Source organism: Platalea leucorodia, assembly GCF_965183815.1.
Source record: "Platalea leucorodia genome assembly, chromosome: 17".
NCBI lineage: Eukaryota > Metazoa > Chordata > Aves > Pelecaniformes > Threskiornithidae > Platalea > Platalea leucorodia.
The window spans coordinates 9,389,281-9,407,764 of record NC_138839.1 but is presented as its reverse complement, the minus strand read 5'-3'; the positions used below and the strand labels follow the sequence as shown (position 1 = coordinate 9,407,764).

Genomic DNA, 18,484 nt, shown 5'->3' with positions numbered 1-18,484 from the left:
CTTCTCCTCGAGGGTGACCTGCTTCGCTTCTCCTGGCACGAGGCCACATGGGCAGCCCCTGCCACCCCGTCTGGCACGCCACGGGGACGCGCGGGCTCCACTGATCCCTCCCGTTGGTCCCCAAACGTGCCACTCCCAAACCTACCGCAGCCCCTGGCAGTGTCCCCTGCACATCCCTTACTTTCCAGTCCAAAATTCAAGCCCCCCCATGCAGCCCCACCTTTTGTTACACAGAGACATATGGAAACAGGGAGCAGCAAAGCAGCAACCGGGAGAGGTTGTACTTCACCCTCAGCCCCGCAGATAAGCAGGGATGGGCTTCTGCAATGCCGAGGGATGGAAGCAAATGCCGGGGACGAGCTGGCTCGCTCAGCTTTTGGCACGTGCCCACTTGCCCCCCACGTGCACACCCACCATGTCCCACCAGGATGGGGACAGCCACTTGCTCAGCCCCAGTGCTTGGCCCAGAGGGACCAGCCTGGATGTGCTCCCCAGCAAAGCCTTACTTGCACATGTCTGCACCTCCTGCCTGTCTCATGGCTCGCCATAAACCACTGGAGCCCAGGAGACCTCCCCAGCCACCGCTCAACCCAAGGAGAAGCATCAGCAACCTCCCAGAACGGTGCAAGATTTAGCCAAACCCGGGAACAGAGACCAGACGACAAATGGGAGCAGCTGCCAGTAAATTCAGCGTTTCCAGAGGATCTGTGTTTATCAAAAGCTGTCGCTCTGCAGCCAGAACAGGTGTCAGTCACAGCAAAATCTCATGGCAGCTATTCAATCTGAAGGCACTAGAGTTTAACATCAGACCAAAAAAAGAAAAAAAAAAAAAAAAAAGGCATCGTTAGCAACTTCCCTGCTCTCCATCTCGCCTACAGCCTTGGAAAAAGAAAGGTGAAGAGCCAAAAGGAGGAGAAAACCAGGTGTACCAGGCACTGGCTCTGCAGCAGCAGCGCAGCCCCACGAAGCAGGCATCTCCGCATCACCAGGTGATGCTCAGAGTGGATCTGCCCCCCCATGACAGAGCCACACCACCAGCCATCACCCAGCTGCCACGGGTGGACTCAAAGCAGCACCCACCTCCCCCAGGACGGCTCCATCACGCACCGGAGCTGGCCTCATCCCACCCGCAGACTCGCTAGCTGCCTGCTGCCTGGAGATTGACACCGAGCACGACACAGAGCAGACCCTGCCCTGCCTGTTCAACACTTCCCACTACCCAGACACCAACCCCTACTAATGCTGCCAACATCCTAATTAGCACCTTTCCCGTGCCTGCCCTGCTCCCGACTGCTCTGCATCTGTCCGAGGACTCTCTCTGAGGTTCCCCAGTGGTAGAGCAGATGAATGGGGACAAGTCCCGGATGCGCTCGGCACCCCTTCACCTCCAGAGCAGCTGGCACAGCCTGCTCCTCCAGCCCACGCCAGCGCCCCGCTGCTCTGCTATGTGTCTGCTGTCAAGGGATTTCCACATGGCATCAGGCACACTTCTGCGTTTATCCTTTCCGAGCCTCCAGCGCGGTGCTAACATGCAGCGAGGATGGCAGAAGCCCAGGAGGGTCCCTGTCACACCAGGACTATCCAGCCCACCATGAGGTGGGTAAGAGGAGCAAGGCTTTGTCCCAGTTTCGGCATGGACAGGGTGCCTCCAGGCTCTGCCCAGGAAATGCATTTGCCCAACCTGGCTGGAAACTGTCCCTGGTGGGGCCGCGCTGCTCTGCCTGCCTCGATCCACCCCTCGCTGCCGCAGCATCGCACCCCGCGCCAGGCAGGAGCAAGCTCAGAGGGGCAGACGTCTCCATCCCACCACCCGGCACGCTCCAGCACTGGGCAATTAACACCCTGCCACCGGCCCTTCCCCACATCCAGGCACCAGCCGCTCTCTGCTCCCCAGGGAAAGGGAAAAAAACCATCACCGCCTTGCTTTCCCTCCCAGAGCTGTGCCCGTTTCTACGCCAGAGCAGCAAGGAAGCCACGTGCCTGCTCGCGTTTAACACGCAGGTGCTCTCTCGGCGCGCACGCAGGCAGCTTGCATGCCGAGGCGTGCATACAAAGGCTGGGGACGAGCACACAAACCCAGCGCTCAGCCACCTGCAAGGGCGCTCCGCAAGCAACATCGGAGGTGGCGGGGATCCTGCAGGAGCGATCCGCAGGAAACGCTTTCCCCAAAGCTGCCATGCCACAATTAACTCTCTGCAGCCTGGCCAGCCCCCCCTCCCTGCAGGCAACGCGCTCCAGCCAGCCCCTACACCTTGTTTTATTTCATCCGCGCTGCCCCCAGTTCATGCATTTCTCCTGCTCGCTTTGTCCCCTGATACCAGACAGGCTTAAAAGTAAAACAAGGCAAAGATTTATTAAGTGAGGCTCACCGTAAAGGTTTCCGAGTTGCAGTTGTGGAGCCTGGAAACAGGATTACAAGCAAAGCAAATCATGAAACACGACCGTAACCTCTGCACGGCGAGACGTGACCCCTCACGTGCTCCAGCCCATCTCACACCCAAGCATGTGGCGTGCACCGGCTGGGGCGGCTGCCCGGCCAGCTCGCAGCCGCTCGCCACTGCACGAACCTCTCCATGATGGCCCAGGGCTTCTGCAACCTCCCTTCTGCTGCACCCAGCTCGTTGAGCTGGCCCAATCCTGATCAGCACACTTTCTACCATACCTTGCTTCAAACCAGCTGCACATGTATTTGTTAGTTCAGAGCACTCCTAGCTCTTATTCAAGACCACAAACAGCTTCTTCAGACACATCCTCAGAAGAGGTGGTAGATACAGGATAAAGGCGTCATCCCCATGCATGTACTGGGACCAAGCCTTCCTCCTTGGTCAGACTGATGAGTCCCATCACCCCCACCCAACAGCTCAAATGCTGGCCATACAAAAAGCTGAGCTTCTTGCAAGAAAGAGATGCATCTCATGAGAGAAAGGCTTGAAGCCAAACTCCAGGAGGCAGCACCTTGTCCATACCCGGAGAGAATGAGCTGCAGAGTCACGGGAGCCAGCGGCAGGGAAGGATGCTGCCAGCTCCCTCCAGGAGTACCAGCCATGGCCATCGGCCCGTGCCCGGAGGGAGTGGAGAACAGCGGATGCAGGCAGATACGGGTCCTGGTAGGACACACACCCCAATCTCTTGGTTGAAAGCAACCACACACCTGAAGGCATCTCAACAGCCTGTTCCTGCCCAGTTTGTCCTCAGACACATCATACCCAACACTCTAGCCTCAGCAAGCAACCCAAGCCAAAGCACTTGGGGTCAGTGGCCACCCCACATGAACGAGTGGCCTCCTGGGAGGCAGAAAAGCACGACCTCCTCTGGAGACTGAAGAACCTCCAAGGACTCCCTGTCGCCTGCTCCAAGACGGAGTGCTCCAATCAGTCCTCCCTTGCCCCAAGAGACTCTGGGAGAGGAAGAATCTGCACTGCCACACCACGGTGCATGTGATGCTTCGCATCCACAGCCTCCCACGACCCCTGTGCACCAGGGCTGTGGAGGATGGAGATGCCTTCTCTCTCCTGCCATCCCTCTGCTGAAGTTGCCCAGGCTCACAGAGGGTCTGGACAGGGAGTCCAGAGGGTCCAGCCCCCGCTCGACCCTCCTCGCCCTCCCTGGCTCTCGCCCTCCTCTGCCTCGCAGCAGCAGAGCAGCGCTGCACCAGCCACCCGACAAGGGTCCCTGCAAGCCACGGCGAGGACGTGCAGCCAGAGCTCACCGGGCTCCAGCAGCACCCCCTGCACTCTGGGGACGTGTTTTGGGAGCTGGGGCGGCAGTTCCCATGGAGGAGGCCTCGTTTCAGCCCATTGCCGGCCAGACAGACCCCAGACAAACCTGGCCCAGCTGGGTGCAGGCAGTGAGCTGCTCAGCGTGGGATAACCCTCACCTGGGACACAGTTTGGCCTTGAGTGTGGGGACCAGGCATCCCCGTGACCCCCAAAGCCTAGGTGGGAGCGGAGGGGAACCGAGCTCTTCGCAGCCAGCCCGACCGCCTCCCCCTCCTCTCCATGCCGGGGGCTCGGCAGCCAGCCGCAGGCTGCCCAGGAGCCCGGCCGCGGAGCCCATTGTTCCCTTTGTCTGGCCTTTTGAGCACGAGCCCGCGCGGCTCAAGGCGTCCCCTCCGCCGCTGGGACGTTCACACGCTTGGTCGCCCTCGCCACCCCCCGACCCGCTCAGCCGGTGGGCGAGGGGCCGAGCACCTCCCCTAAACCCAGCCTTCACCCCCCCAGATGAACCCCGGGCTGAGGGTATCTCCTCTCCTCCCCCAGCTCCAGCCAGATGCTCGCGCCCTCCGAAACACCGAGGAGGGCAAAGACGAGTGACAACAGGCATTTTCCGGGGGACCTTACCATTGCCCGGCCACCCTGCCAAAATCAAGAGCCTGCGTAAGGCTGGAAGGTGCTCCCGCACCCGGAGGGCCCACCACCACAGCCAAGGCGATGAGCACCCGGAGCAACGTGGACCCCCAGCACTTTGCCTTGGAAGCTGCAGATGGTCTTGAAAGCCAAGCTGGGAGCTGGGGGGCAACGGGACCCCCACCCAGCATGGGAGCCTGGAGAGGACACCTTCCCCCTTGGGACAGACCTCAAATACCGCATCCACCACGGGAGGCTGAGCCAAAGGGATTCCCGGCTTCCCTCGCACCTCCAGCAGTGCAACGGGGGGATGCTCAGGGAGGAGGTGCAGAGAGCACCCCACTTTCTGCAGCCCAGTGTCAAGGGCTTCCTGATGCCCCTGGTACCCAGGAGGGGCAGGGGTGGGCTTCACCCTGCCCAGCACACTCCTGCCTCCACCCTCCATTGCTCCTGGTTTTAAACCTGCTGCTCGAGAACTCAAAAGCGAGTGAAAAAATATAAAATAATGAACGGTCACCCCTTCCTCACCCTCTTCGTCACCCCGCCCGGGGTCTGACGCACCTCTGTGCCCCCCCAAGCTCCATCTTTCCTGCAGCCCCCCACCCGCATACCTCTCCTGTACAAGCATCTTCGCCCTCCTTTCCCAGCCTTTCCCAGTTCTGAGTTGATGCTTTCAAAGAGCCATCCACAATGACTTTAAGATCTCTTTCTTAAAATGCTAATAAGTAATTTAAAGACTGCCACTGTGCATGCATGGGTTTAGGGTAATTTTTTCCATGTGAATCCCTTTTCATTCATCACTGACTACATTTAATCTGCCACTTTATAGCCTGGTTATCCAGTGTCATGAGATCCTTTTACAATATTTTAAAGACAACTGTTGTTTTTATCGTCCTGAATAATTTTGTATAATCTGCAAACTTTCTCGCCTTCGAGTTCCCACCCCTTTCTAGCGCGTTTATAAATATGTCGCACAGCACAAGCCTCACGCTGACCCCCGTCCAGTGGGAAAACCGACTCTTTGTTTCCCCCTCTTTAAGCAGATTTTAATCCATAAGAGAGCCCTTCCTCTAAAATTACTGCTCTGGAGTCTCCTGGATCACCCAGGGAGCTCTTCTTAAAGGATGCTCGTCGCATTTGCTCCGGGCCCAATATTGGTTTTACCAATTTATTCTAAAACATAAGCTCTTCTGCCATCACTTCAGGGCAGTCTCAGCCCTGCCCTGGGAAGGAAAGCTCCTTGGCAGGAGTCCCCTTGGCCTCGGCCATCTGGGGGGACACGGAAGCTGCTCCTCATCTCCCCAAGTGCTCCATCCCGGTCGGGTTTAACCTCCCGATTCTCGTTATCTGGGGGGATAATTCATTCCTTCTCACAAGCTGTTTTTCAAGCTCCTCTCAGCCTGCCATGTATGGGTTTGCGTTCACCACGCCACAGTTTCCCATTTTTTTCTGGTTTTTTCCCCTTTTAGACACCACTTCCAATTTTACCTCCGGTGACCTCCTTCAATTTGCCATTTAATCAAGATTTATTTTCTTTTTTAAAACTCATACGATAAATGGCTGCGTGCATTTATCCTGAGCTTTAATATCATTTGCCACATCATGTGCCACGATTTTGCTATTTTAGCTGCTCCCCGCGGCTCGCTCCTTCATTTTGCCTGACTTACAAAACGTTACCGCGTAGTGCTGGTCATTTTACAGATGCGATGATCTGCCTCTAAGAGCGGTAAGGTGGAAAGAACATCATTTATTAGACCAACTGATAAAGCTTCACCAACTTTTGGAGCTCACCAGCCCCTTCTCGTACCCACCGGGAGACTGAACGTGCTCCCCCGGAGCTGGCCCCACGCCTTGCACTGCATCACGCGTGATGCTCGGGTCTAAATCAAGAGATCCTCCTCTCGTGGGCTCTCCAAAGAGCCGCGATTATTCACAGTCACTAAAACTATAATTTCTGAATAACGCCCCTATGTGACATTTACAGAGGCACGGACCATCCACAATTATAGTTGTGTCTTCTGCCCTCGTGGCCCATTTCATCTCCCTTAACGTTTGGCAATCAGTGCCATGAGTCGGGTCAGAGGGCTAGCAGAGCCCTCATGCTGCTCCCTTCATCCCCAAGCATGGAAATTCAGAGAGGGGCGGACGGCACGGCGTGATCCTCACTTACTCCTTTGCCTCCATCCTGCTTAGCTCCGGGGGGACCGGCACGCTCCACGCAGCCACCCCTGTGCTGCAACCTGGCACAAACTGCCATCCATCCGTCCAGCACATTCCCGAGACACCCGGTATCGATATGGTCTGTATCGATATACCCTGCACAGCCCCCTGCAGCACCTCTCCTTCCTCGCACCCTCCTCACTGCCTCCTTCCAGCCCCTGAGGGGTCCCCGCCCGCCTCCAGCATCCCCGGCGATACCCCCTCGTGCTCCCCGCATCCCCGAGTACCAGCCAGGGCAGAGCCCCCTCCCGAACCCCCCCCAGGGTGCTGCCTCTCCCTCCCGCCCACGTCAGTGCCTTATCGCGGGAGGCCCCGTCGTTACCCCCTTATCTAACAGCTGAACTTTTGCCTCCGAGGATCTCCCCGCTACCCCCATCCCGAAGCGATCCAGCGGGCAGCCACGCTTCGCTCCGGTGTCTCTGCAAACCAGAAACCAGCTTTGGGAGGGATTGCAAACCAGGATGGGAGCCGACGGGGATCTTTCTCGGTAAAAAAGGACTTTCTGCAGGATGGGAACCCCTCACCCACTCCCAGACAGACCCACACACAAGCACCCATCTCAGCAGGGTCGGTCTGTCAGGAGCGGGCGCATGTTGGGGCAGGAGCAGTGGGCTCAGGCTCTCGTTTATCACAGCTCCGGCTGCACTCGCACAAAAGCACTCAGGCCTCGGGAGGTATCTCAGCATCCAGTATTTACCCAGCTCCTCAGGCAGGTTTTGCAGCCCCACTGGTGCCCACCCCTCTTTACAGCCAGCTCAGGTATGTGTACACAAACGGGCGCTGACTAGTGCGGGCAGATCCTTAGCCCGTCTGCAAAGGGGACCGCTGCCCCCATCCTCGGGGGACAAACCCCCAAACCCCCTAGCAGCATCCCCACGGCACAGCCACGTCCCCTCCGCACCCCCGGATCCCTCTGTAGGGTGTCCCAAGGAGCTGGGGGACAGCAGTGGCCACGCCAACCCCAAGCCTCATCCCTACAGCCACAGATCCTTTTGGCATCTCCCCCCAGCATCTGCTCCCTTGGCTTTTATCACCCAGGGAAGCTGGAAATACAGCAGGGATCGGGAGTAACTGCTGCTCCCACCTGGGAGAAGCAGAGGAGCAGAGCTGCAAGAGCAGCTACACGGCTGTTTAAATTGGGAACCCATTTGGTCTCCAAAAGGAGTTTTCTCCCTCGGTCACTGGCCCGGCAATGCAAAGGGCAGGCGGGTGCAAGGAATGCACCTTGTCAAAAATTAACCCAGGAAACAGGGAGAGGGAAGGGAGGCAGCGGCAAGGAGACGGGCAGCACAGGGCTGACCCGAAACCACGGTCTCTGCTCCACGCCTCAGCCCCATCTGTCAAAAAATTTGTCTCCAGTGTGGACTCAGCACAGCGTTTGCAGATCTGGAATTCAAACACGCGGGACGGATCGGCTTCTTGACAGATCCTGTGTTTTTCACTGGACCTGCTGCTCTGCCGCATCCCTCCAGAGCGTGCTGGGCTCACCGGGATGCTCCTGCAGCTCCTATGGTCCTGGCACACCCTGGGCACACGCCACCTCCCTGGAGCACCAAATGCAAAGCAAGTGCCCTGGTGTGACCCGCAACCTCGGTGAGATGGCTAAAGTCTTCCTCCACTGAGAGGGCGAAGCCCGAACTCGACGAGGCGCAGACCAAGCCCTGTGTTCGCTGGCATCCCCCCACACCGCCCTGGGCCTGGAGGAGGCTGTGGAGGTGCTCAGCAGCGTCACGATCACACGTACCAGAGGTGACCATATTTTAACAATAAAATATGTTACGGCATACATAAAATACTGTATATTATGTACATGTATGCAACATAATAAATGCATAACGTATATTGTGTACGTTACAATACATTATTAACTACGTAGGACCGCAAAGGTCTCCAGCTTGCTCGGAGGATGGGCACGGGAATTCATGTCCAGCCCCTCAGCCACGGCGTGCCCCGGGGATGCCCACCCCAGGAGAGGATCCAGCCCTCCCGCCCCAGCATCCCTCCCCAAGCCCAGCGCCAGGCTCAGGACCACGACCGCCTGGCGCAGAAGGATGCTCAGCATCGAGCCCCCTCGCCCACCCGTGTCGCCACTTCCCAGCCAAGCTCACGCCGGGCGATCCTCCCTCGCCCATCAGAGCCCGCCGCTGCCTCCGCGCCGCCCACTCCCGGGCCGCCCGCACCCTCGCAGATATTAGGGCCATCTCGTTTCTCCTTTCGCATTTTTTGGCACACGGCTGGCTTTCCTCCAGCCCTCGGGAAACTTGCCAGCGCTGCAAGGTTTACAAAAAGTTAACTCCAACGGGGTGAAGAGCGCCTTCAGGGGTTTTTTCCCCGCCTCGCACACGAGTTAGCCAGGCTGCTGATTTTGAAATACCTAAATGCCCTTCCCAGCTCCCCCCAAAAATACCTGGGAAGCACCAGTACTCCCGATAGAGTGCGGCGCACGCCAGCAGGAATACAAAGAGGAGCCGTTAGTGATAGCGGCACTGTGACCAACCGGTGTGGGATCCAGACCCTTCCAAGACTCCTTTGTTCTTGACTTTCTGGTTTTGTTTTTTTTTTTAAAAAAAAAAAAACCAAAACACAAAAAAACTTTCCTTTTATAAGCCTGAACTTTCTCGGCTGCAGATACATTACCTTGCAACCGCCTTAACAACTGTACGCAAGTCTTAACCTCTGCTTTATGTACGTTGTCATCCACCTCCCTGTTTTCCATATTGATTTATGTTTTACGTTCTTTTCACATTTCCTTTTAACAGAGCCGGTTTTAACCAAACAGCCTTTCCTCCCGAGCCCGAGACACGCATTCTGCTGGCCAGTGAGTAATCAACTTCCAATTTTCATGCACACTCCTGTTTATATTTCCTTCCCTATCGGCTTTGTTTCTAATTAAGGTTTGTTAAATGCAAGTGAATATATGTCGTACAGAGAAATATAAAGCATGTAGATAAATAAACACCCCACACACGGGCGCACTGACTAAGGCTGCGCTTTCAACCACGGATCCCAAAGCACTTTGTCATGTTCATTAACAAAACCTCGCGGCTCCCTTGGGAAAGACGCTTGTATTATTTTACGCCTTGTAATTAGGAAAACTGAGGCACAGAGGAGACAAGTGAAATTACCAGCACTACAGAAAAGCTCTGTAGCAGAGCTGAAAACAGGACTCAAGAGGCAGGATCCCCGGGCAAATAACCAGAACACGGTTTTCCCCCGAACGAGCCTTTTTTTTTCCCCCATTTTGGCCCCGGGAATTTGCCGGAGCTGGTGACGGCAGCGCAGAGGGCATCGCCACCACAGAGATGCCCTGCGGCCGGGGGGATGTGGTGGGGTCCAGCCACCGTCTCCTTGACCAGCGGCCACCGTTGGGTCGCTCTGCCCACACCGACGGGGCCCAGAGCGTCTGGAGACGCAGATGGACACCGCATCCAAGCATCCCAGGGAGCCCCGGGAAGAGGCAGCTCCCAAAGAGGAGGAAGGAGCAGAGGCGTGCCCGGGGAGCTGCGTCCCGCGCGCTTGCGCCTCGCCAGCTCTCCAGAGGCCTTCGCAAGGAGGGAAAGGCTGGGACGCGGTAGCTGGTTGCCCCACGCTGCGAGCCACCATCGCAGCCCCGCGACACACAGGCACACAAGGCAGGAGGCAACAGCGGGGGCATGGGGGGACCCCACCAAACCCAAATCAACACCTTCAGCCCCAGATGGGGACGGTCCCTGGAAGCACGGTGCATGGCTCCCGTTGACCATCTCCCCAGAAGCATCCTCATCCAGGGAGAAGCACACCTTACAGCGATCACCTCAGGTGGGTGAAACCCCCCAGCAGCACTGGCCGCCCCCTTGTCCCCAGATACATATTCCCCATCCCTTGGGATGAGCCCAGGCGCTCATGCATCCAGGCCCCGCTGATCCTGCCACGACGGCGGGAAGGTCACCCATGTCTCCAAGCAAGCACGCATGCAGGAGCCCTGGGAGCTGGTCACTGGCCCCCCAGCGCCACCCGGCAGCTCCTCTCAGCACGCAGAAAGGGCAGGGCGGGGTGGGGGTGGCACCCCAAGGCGCCTGGCTCCCTCCCCTGCCGTAGTCAGCAGCGGCGGCTCCGCACGGCCAAGCCCGCTCGGGCCCCACTGGCCAAGCACAAACCCTGTTGTCGGTGTCAGCGCCGCCGGCCCATCGGGCCAGACGTCCCACATGGACACGTATGCTCCCACAAACACGCTCATCACCCCAACCCCCCCCCCCATAATTAAAAACATACTGGGCTCATTTGAATAGCATAGCTGGCTAGCGCTCTCCACTGCAACGTAAATAGTCCTATTTATGCCAAGCTCCCATATTGTAAATATCACGATGTATAGCTGGCCAACCCATGAGTCATCTCCCAAAACTCCAACTTAATAAATGGTGCCTCATCCATGTTTCCAGACAAACATTGTCCGTGCAGCTCCCACCGCCCGGCGTCTCCACGCCCAAGGCCAGTGGTAGCCACCCAGCCTGCCCACCAGCCCGGCGAAGCCGGGGGTACAGCAGAGCCACCCGGTCCCTCGCTGGCTCAGACACAGCCCTCCCGCGATGGGCAGATACCCGTTGACCGTGCTGCGTCGGGATGAGCCAGTTTTCGACCTGACACCTTGCTCTCGCCCCTGCCCAGCCCGGTTGTCCGGCGCTTCCCGGGGTGCCCATGCAGCGGGCAGGCTGGGGGCATGCAGCCCTGGCTGAGCCGGGCTCGGAAGCAGGCGGACGAGTCCCCCCTTGCCTAGAGCCCACCGCCGGGCTCCCACCCAGCGCCTTCCTCGCGCACCCAGCCCGCAGGAGCTCCCCACCTGCCGCCTGGCTCTGCTTTGTCTGAGCACCGGGGGAACTCAGCGGGGAGCCCGGCTCCTCCCGGGGACGTCGGGAAAGCCACGCCGCCAACGGGGAGCCGGCCATGAGCTCCAGGATGCCGGCAAGGCCTTGTCGAGGTGCGCCCCACAGCCTCTCCCAGCCCCCAGCAGCGGGCACGGCGCGGCCAAGCCCGGGCATCCCTCGCAGAGAGGCTCGGCGGCACCCACCCGGCACCCGCGGACCTGCTGCGGGGGTGCCGGGGCGCCGGCGAGGGATGCCCACCTTGGCGAAGGGATGGCGGCGAGAAGGGCAACGGCGGCCATCGGGAGGGTCGGGGGACGGGGGAAGGGGGGGCTGGCGACGACACACGAGGGGCCCCCGGCTCCGCACCAGGCTTCGGCGGCAACACCTCCAGCGGGGCAGCACTTCCCCAAAACTTCGCCTCCCTCCAGCGCTGCGGAGGGGGTGCGGCGAGGGGGGAGGGGGACCAAGTGCCGCCCCCCCCCCCAAAAGAGGGAGAAAGCCCCCGCAGGGGGGCTCGCCCTGCCCCCGAAGGGCCCCCGCCCCCGCGGCCCCCCCTTACCTTCCACGGCGGCGAGCAGGGGCAGGAGGGCGAGGGGCAGGCAGCAGAGCCACAGCGGCCCCATGGTGCGCGCCGGGCCGGGCATCAGAGGCGGCGCGGCCGGCGCTCCATGGAGGCGGCGGGGGAGCGGCGGCGGCGGAGCGCAGAGCCGAGCCCCCTCGCTGGGGCCGCCGCCGGCGCGGGCACGGCCGCGGGCACGGAGCGCACCGCCGGCCCCGCCGCCGCGGCCGGGCCGAGCCACCGCCGCCGCCGTGCGGGGGAGCGCCCCGCGCCGCCCGCCCCGCCCCGGGGCGCCGCGCTGCCGGCGGGGGCGGCGGGCGGCGGGCGGCGGCGGCGGGCGGGCGGCGGCGGGGCGGGGGGCGGCGGGGGGCCGGCGGCGCGGCGGGGGGCGGCGGGCGGGCGGCGGGCGGCGGCTCCCCCCGCCCGCCGATGGTTTCTCCCGGAGCTGTCGATCATCCAGAGAAAGCCGTGATTTCAGCCCAAATCGTCCTCGCCGGGGCTGACTGCGCGCCGCAAAAACCGGGGAGGGGGGTTCCCGGAGGGATGCCCCCGCCTCCGCCCTTCCCACCGCCCGCAGCCCCGCTCCGGCCCGGCGGCCCCCGGGCTCCGCATCCCTCCCTCCCTCCCGCCAGGCCCGCGCCCCGCGCCGCTGCCCACCGGGGCGGGCGGGGGGGCCCGCGGCGGGGGGCGAAGGTGGCGGGGAGCGCTGCGGGCAGGGCCCGGCAGCAGAAAGGGACGTGGCCAGCGGGGCAAAAAAAAAAAAAGAAAGGAGTTGGCAGCATCCGTGGCTTGTTGCTGGCAGGCTCCGGGCAGCCCTGACCCCCCAGACGCCGGGGGGCGGGAGCGGAGTCCCCGCATTTCCCGGGGCGGGGGGGGCAGTTACAAGCCCCGCTGCCACCGGGTGGGGTCAAGCAGGGCTTTCCCAGAAGGTGCAAGCGGAGACCCAGCTCCACCGCTCCTGCGCATCGCCCAACGGCCCCGCTTCCCCGCGTGCCGGGGAGCCACCTCTGCCCTTTGGGCACTTCATGAGCCAAACCCTCCTCAGGACCTGTGTGCCTGTAACCGGGACCATTTGCCCTGGGAGGTCCCCTCTGCCACCACCCTGACATCCCCTCCTCACCCCTTCCAGCCTGCTAGCGTCCACTTTGTACCCAGCAGTGCCCCTCTGCTCACCTGCTGCAGCTGTGCTCCCGATCCTTCTGGCCAGGAGGGGGGTCAATGCATCCCACAGAAAGCATGCATGTGTCCTGGAGCATCTTCTCAGGGAAGGTCACACCCTGCACGTGGAGCTCTATATGAGCTGTGCAAGGTTCGTAACCCAAGAGCTGAAGAGCCACTGGACTGCCAGGCTGGATCCCTGCCCCTCAACTCACTAAAGCGTCTAAGACACTGAAAAAACAAGCTTGGCTTACTGCGCTGTTCCTTGGCCCTCTGCTGCCCCAGCAGCTTGAACATGTTGGGTTCCCTGCTTTGACCCATGGCAAGGGACTCATTTCTTGCCGACCACAGGTGTGTTTGGAGGAGGTCAAGGCTCCCTGATGGTGTTGGCCACATGTGTGAGCCAAAGGGTCTTCCCCACCTCAGTGTGGCCAACTGCAGGCTCTGATCCCCTTTGGGAGCTCTTATCACTGCAGATCTTACTGGTCATAGAGGTTGGCCCCACATTCAATGCAGTGGCTTCCAGAGAATCCTGTGGCCCAGCTCCATAGTGTGTGGAGAAGCTTTCATCCTTAGTGCCTCCCTAGGGTTCACTCTTGCATGGAGAGTGCTCAGTTCATTACAAAAGGAGGCAGAAGAAGCAGGGACAGCCAGTGCTCTTGCCACTCCTGCCTCCAGACACGTTCCTCTGCAAGGCAAGGAGCCCAAGCGTCCCTGCAGTTACCCGCCATCCCAGCGCACTCCCAGGGCTGCCCCATTTCCCAAGCTCTGTAATGGTCCCCTCACTCCTTGCTGCTCTGGAACGTCCAGCATTTCTCATCAGATGTTAGAAAGCACTCACCATTTCCAAACTCCTCAAACTGTCATTTCAATCCTTCCAGATCCCAGGGCCATTTTTGTGTCCCGCAATGCCCTAGACAGGTATGTCCCAGAGGATCCACCCAGGTCTCCAAAGTGAGAGCCTAGACTCCAAGAGCAAGCAGCAGCCCTGTCTGTTTGCCAGAGTCCACCCAGACCCTCTGGATTTTCTTGCAGCTCTCCAGAGCTACACTGCCAGAGGCAGTAGGGATTTTGTCCCAAGGAAACTGTCACTGGAGACCTTCCCTCTTCTTCAACTCCTTTGAGCATCCCCTTAGGCTGTTGCTGCTGGAGATGGGACCTTGGACTACACAGACTTACTGTCTGACTGCCTCAGTGACTTTGAAGATCTTATGTACTCCTTGGAGCTCAGGTTGTCCCCTGAAGATGCTCTTCAGAGTCAGTCATGAACTGTGAGCATTGGTCCCACCTCATGCCTTTACTCTGCTCCCAGGAAGGGCTTTCTATGACTGTCACATCCCTTCGGTGTCCACAGGAAGGCCTGCCCAGGCCCCACAACTACCCTCACAAGCTTGCTGTTGTCAGTGTAGGGGGTGCGACCAGCCTTCACCCTCTGTCCTGCAGCCCACAAGCTCCTCTGGTCCCCAAGCCAGCAGCTCCCAGCAGACCAGCAAGCGCCACGAAGCACCACGCCATGGCGAGTGATGCCAGACCTCCTCCAATGTCCTTTTCTGTACCTTCCTCTCATTCTGCAGCAGAGTCAGTGGCCTCAGTGGAGGATGGTGGTGGACCGTACATCCTCACTGCTGTCCTCAGCCAACCAGGACAATGTGAGTTCTCCTTGCTGCCATCTGGTGACAAGTGACCGCAGCACTATGCCACATGGACCTGACCACCATCAGGCAGCTGGTCCCACCTTGGGAGGCAAGGTATATTGGTTACACCGGTAGTTGCTGCCCACATCTAACCCTTGGGCAGCACCGTTGGAGGACGACGCTTGAACCCTGCTGCAAAGAGCATTAGATAAAGCCTTGTCTGGGAAAAGTAGCAGCACTGGGGTTACAAAAATGGGACAGCCACCACCTCAGTTGCACCTACACGTTTATATCAAAAGATGGTTCCCAGGCAGACAGAGCCAAGAGAGATGACATCTAGGGGACATTAAAACGGGTTTGATGGTGACGCATTTAATGTAGCATTTTCAGTTCCTGGTGCAGGAAGAACAGGTTTCATTTGCACATGAAGCCCTTGGCTCATCACACCTGGAGGAGGTGGCTTCCTCTCACTCTCTGCAAGGTTAAAGACGTGCAGTGGGCGACAGCCAGGAGTCAAGGGAGACACAAAGGGAAGCAGCATGAATGATGCAGCATCCGTGCAATTGGGGATACAGAGCTGTCATGCGCAGACTCAAGGCTCAGTGCAGCCATCCCAGGACCAGGAGTGAGAGGGAGCATCACCCCAGGACCCCCAGCTACCAGAAGGGTCCAGGAGGGGCTGCTGCTTCTTTGCGTCCAGGGAAGCTCCATCCCCTGGAGCTACTTGATCAAGCTCAATCCCCCAGTCGAGGGAGAGGGCAGTTAATTTTGGATGGGAGGGATGGGGAGTAAGTCCCTTGGTGGCACCTAGAGCAGCAAATCTGCTTGTAAAGACACACCGAGAGCAGGCAGACGGCTGGTCGGGGCTGCGGAAAGACGCCCTCTGGGAAACCAGCACCCTTGCTCACGTCCCTGCATGCGAAAGGAAAGCTTTTCAGCTCCTGGCTGAATCCCTCGGGCTCTGAGGAGCCTCGAGCTTCCAGGGGCAGGTTGGGAGGAGGTAAACATGAGCATATTTTTACAGAAATCGGAGTCTCCCTGCAGCAGCAAATCCCGTAAAAGCAAAACCCAAGTGAAAAGCAGCTTCAGCTGTTCTGGCTCTGGCTGTGACGGGCTTGGCCCCAGGCCAGTGAGTTAATTCTGCCTATTAACTAATAGTATAGTATTGTCGGCAAAGATTCATTGCTAAACTTATGTTTTTAAGATATCACTTATCATTTAAACACTTAACTCTTGATCCTCGAACATGTACAGGCACCATGTAGCCCTGCAGCCATGCTGCAGATAACCAAAGCCACCGCTGGTTGGGGAGGCCGGGCAGCGTTTAACCCTTTTTCCCCTCTTTGTCTGAATGATAAATTGTCTTGAGCAGCACTTTCCAAAGGAGAGCAGGCCCTCCTGCTCAGGGACTGCTTATTATCACCTACTTAATGTTCCCGAGCTCAGCAGGGATGGAGGAACTGTTCCCAATAGCGGGTTTTTCCAACCTCTGTGAAGGGTGTGTGAACAGCAAGAGACCCCGTAGATATATGTGATTGCAACCTGTCACCGAGAACGGCCTCCCTCTGTCCTTCCTTGCCTTTCCCTGTCACCCCAAATGCTCTGCAGTCTGGTGGAGAAGCAGGTCTGGTCCTTCAGGGGGAAGGGTGGGAGCAGCAGGGGCTCCCCACCCTCCAGGGCTGCTCCAGCACCCCTGGGTGCTGCCCAGCACCTCTCAGCTCAAGATCCCCAGTCCCTGATCTGTACAGTAAAGAGACATTTTTCGGGGACCTTAGACATCTCCCGCCATCCCACTCCCCTTCCCAGAGCGGACGAGCATCTTTACCAGTTGTACTGGTCTCCAGCCACCATCCAAGCAGGTGTTGGCTGCAACCCACTGCCCTCCCCACCCCACTGGGGATGTTGTGGGGAGGTTTCTCTGTGCAGAGTTAAATCAAGATAAAGCTTTTACATCCCTTTACGCTTTGTGAGGGTACCTGGCCCAGGATGGCTTGTGCTGAAATGTGACACTGGAGAGCCGTCCTCACTCAACCTGTTTAGCTTGTTGCAGGGTCCTGCCGGGAGGGAGCTAACGGAGGAACCAGCAGCTCCCTCTCCCCTTCAGCTCTTTCCTCTGGCATTTCTGAGCTCGTCTCCTGCAAAGTGAAAGATTCATGCATGTTATGAACTCTGATGCTACCTGGTACCAGAAGCGGGGATGAGACAGAGAGGAAAGGAGGAAGGTGAGAGGATGGCACAGGTCAACCAAGCATCGTCCTGTGCTGGGACCCCCAGGAACACAGCAGAGCCCCAGGAAAGCTTCAGGTGAGGATTTAATCTCTTTGGGGAGACAAGGGCGGCTGCAGAGAGGAGTGAGGAGTAGAAGGTAGCCGTATTTCTGTTGCTATTGCATTGTCTGAAGTCTTAGGTTTTAGAGCCTTCAGCTAAATTAGGAAGCAAAAGTCAACTGGTAGATTGCATGTAAGATCTGGAGAGTATGGCACTCCTAAAATGAATGAAACTTTTGAATGGTATCCATGGGAACAAATTAAAGAGAATAGGCACTTTTGAAGCATTTTAAATAGATTTAGAACTGTAGAATTAGGCAGAAAGTTCTTGATATTTTGTTTAACAGCTAATTTGAACCCAGCTTCTGATGACAGAGCTGAATGCAGGCAGGTAAACCTCAGCTGAGACAGGTAAACCTTATATTAGACACTGCAGAAATTATCCAATCGTGGCTGTATGTTAACTGACTGTAGAGTTAAAAGAAAATTTGGAAAAGTAAAGTTTATAAAAGTATCTATCTCCTTCGGGACTACAAACATGTCAGGTCTTCATGAAAAAGTTGATATCATAAATAAGCAGGACTTTACGGAGAGAGAAAGAAAAAAACGTAGATAAAAAGAAGGCAAATTTAAATAAAAGCGTATACATAACAAGGAACTCCCAGTTTCCCAGAAAGTAAAGAAATGCAATAATCAAGAATATAAGTTATTACTCTATGTTTTAAAAAATGCATAAAGAAAAAAAAGGTACTTAGATATACAGCAAAGAATAGGTGGAACGATCACCAGAATATCATGTTATGCGTGTAAATCTAATCCAGAAGACTTTACAGCCATAAGGCATGACTGGCAGAAGGTGGTTTTTGTATTCTGGAAAATATTTTCATTTTAGTCCTTGATTATTTTACAATTAGCCAGAAATAGCAATGTTTGTTAGTGAATAACACTGCCCAGTAGGTAACCTCTGATGAAAAACTGCCAGGCATTAAATACTGACAGAGGTAATGACATAAAAGGATGCACGATTTAATTGCTGTCATTTTTAAAGATTTGTAAAAGGAAAGGATGTAACCCAAGCTATTTTGTGGCAGGGCATCCACAGTCTTCTGGAAAATAGTTTTAAAGTTGTTCAAAGGAAGCTAGAAAAGCTGAAAAGTCAAACTCAGGTCTCTGTTTAATACTATAAAATTACAGGGTGGCATCCTTGAAATTGAGAATGCTGAAATGGCATTTAATAGGAAACTGGGGAGAAAACTACCTGTTTTTTGTCATCGCTGGTGTTAAAAATAGGAGTTTTGCAAATGCTTATGAACACTATGAAAAAATGCAACATTACGTGTTATGTTCAAGGCACTCATGAGCAAAATCCTCCAGTGCCCTGAGACGGCGTAGGTTTACAAGAAGGCAAATATAGGATCAAAGGCAATGGCATGTTGTGAAATTGCTCTTTTCTCCTAAG

At 57.3% G+C, this 18,484-nt stretch overlaps 1 protein-coding gene across 2 annotated transcripts in view; it reads right to left on the bottom strand.

Annotated features, from left to right (window-relative positions):
• Positions 1-12,051, bottom strand: part of EPHB2 (EPH receptor B2) — a gene marked incomplete at its 5' end in the record, with an annotated part of 131,468 nt that extends 119,417 nt beyond the window's left edge. For both annotated transcript variants that reach the window (XM_082328833.1, XM_082328834.1), the window contains one exon: positions 11,967-12,051. In XM_082328833.1, coding sequence (XP_082184959.1) covers positions 11,967-12,051 — 85 coding nt within the window. The remainder of the gene's footprint in view (positions 1-11,966) is intronic.
• Positions 12,052-18,484: the final 6,433 nt, after the last annotated feature.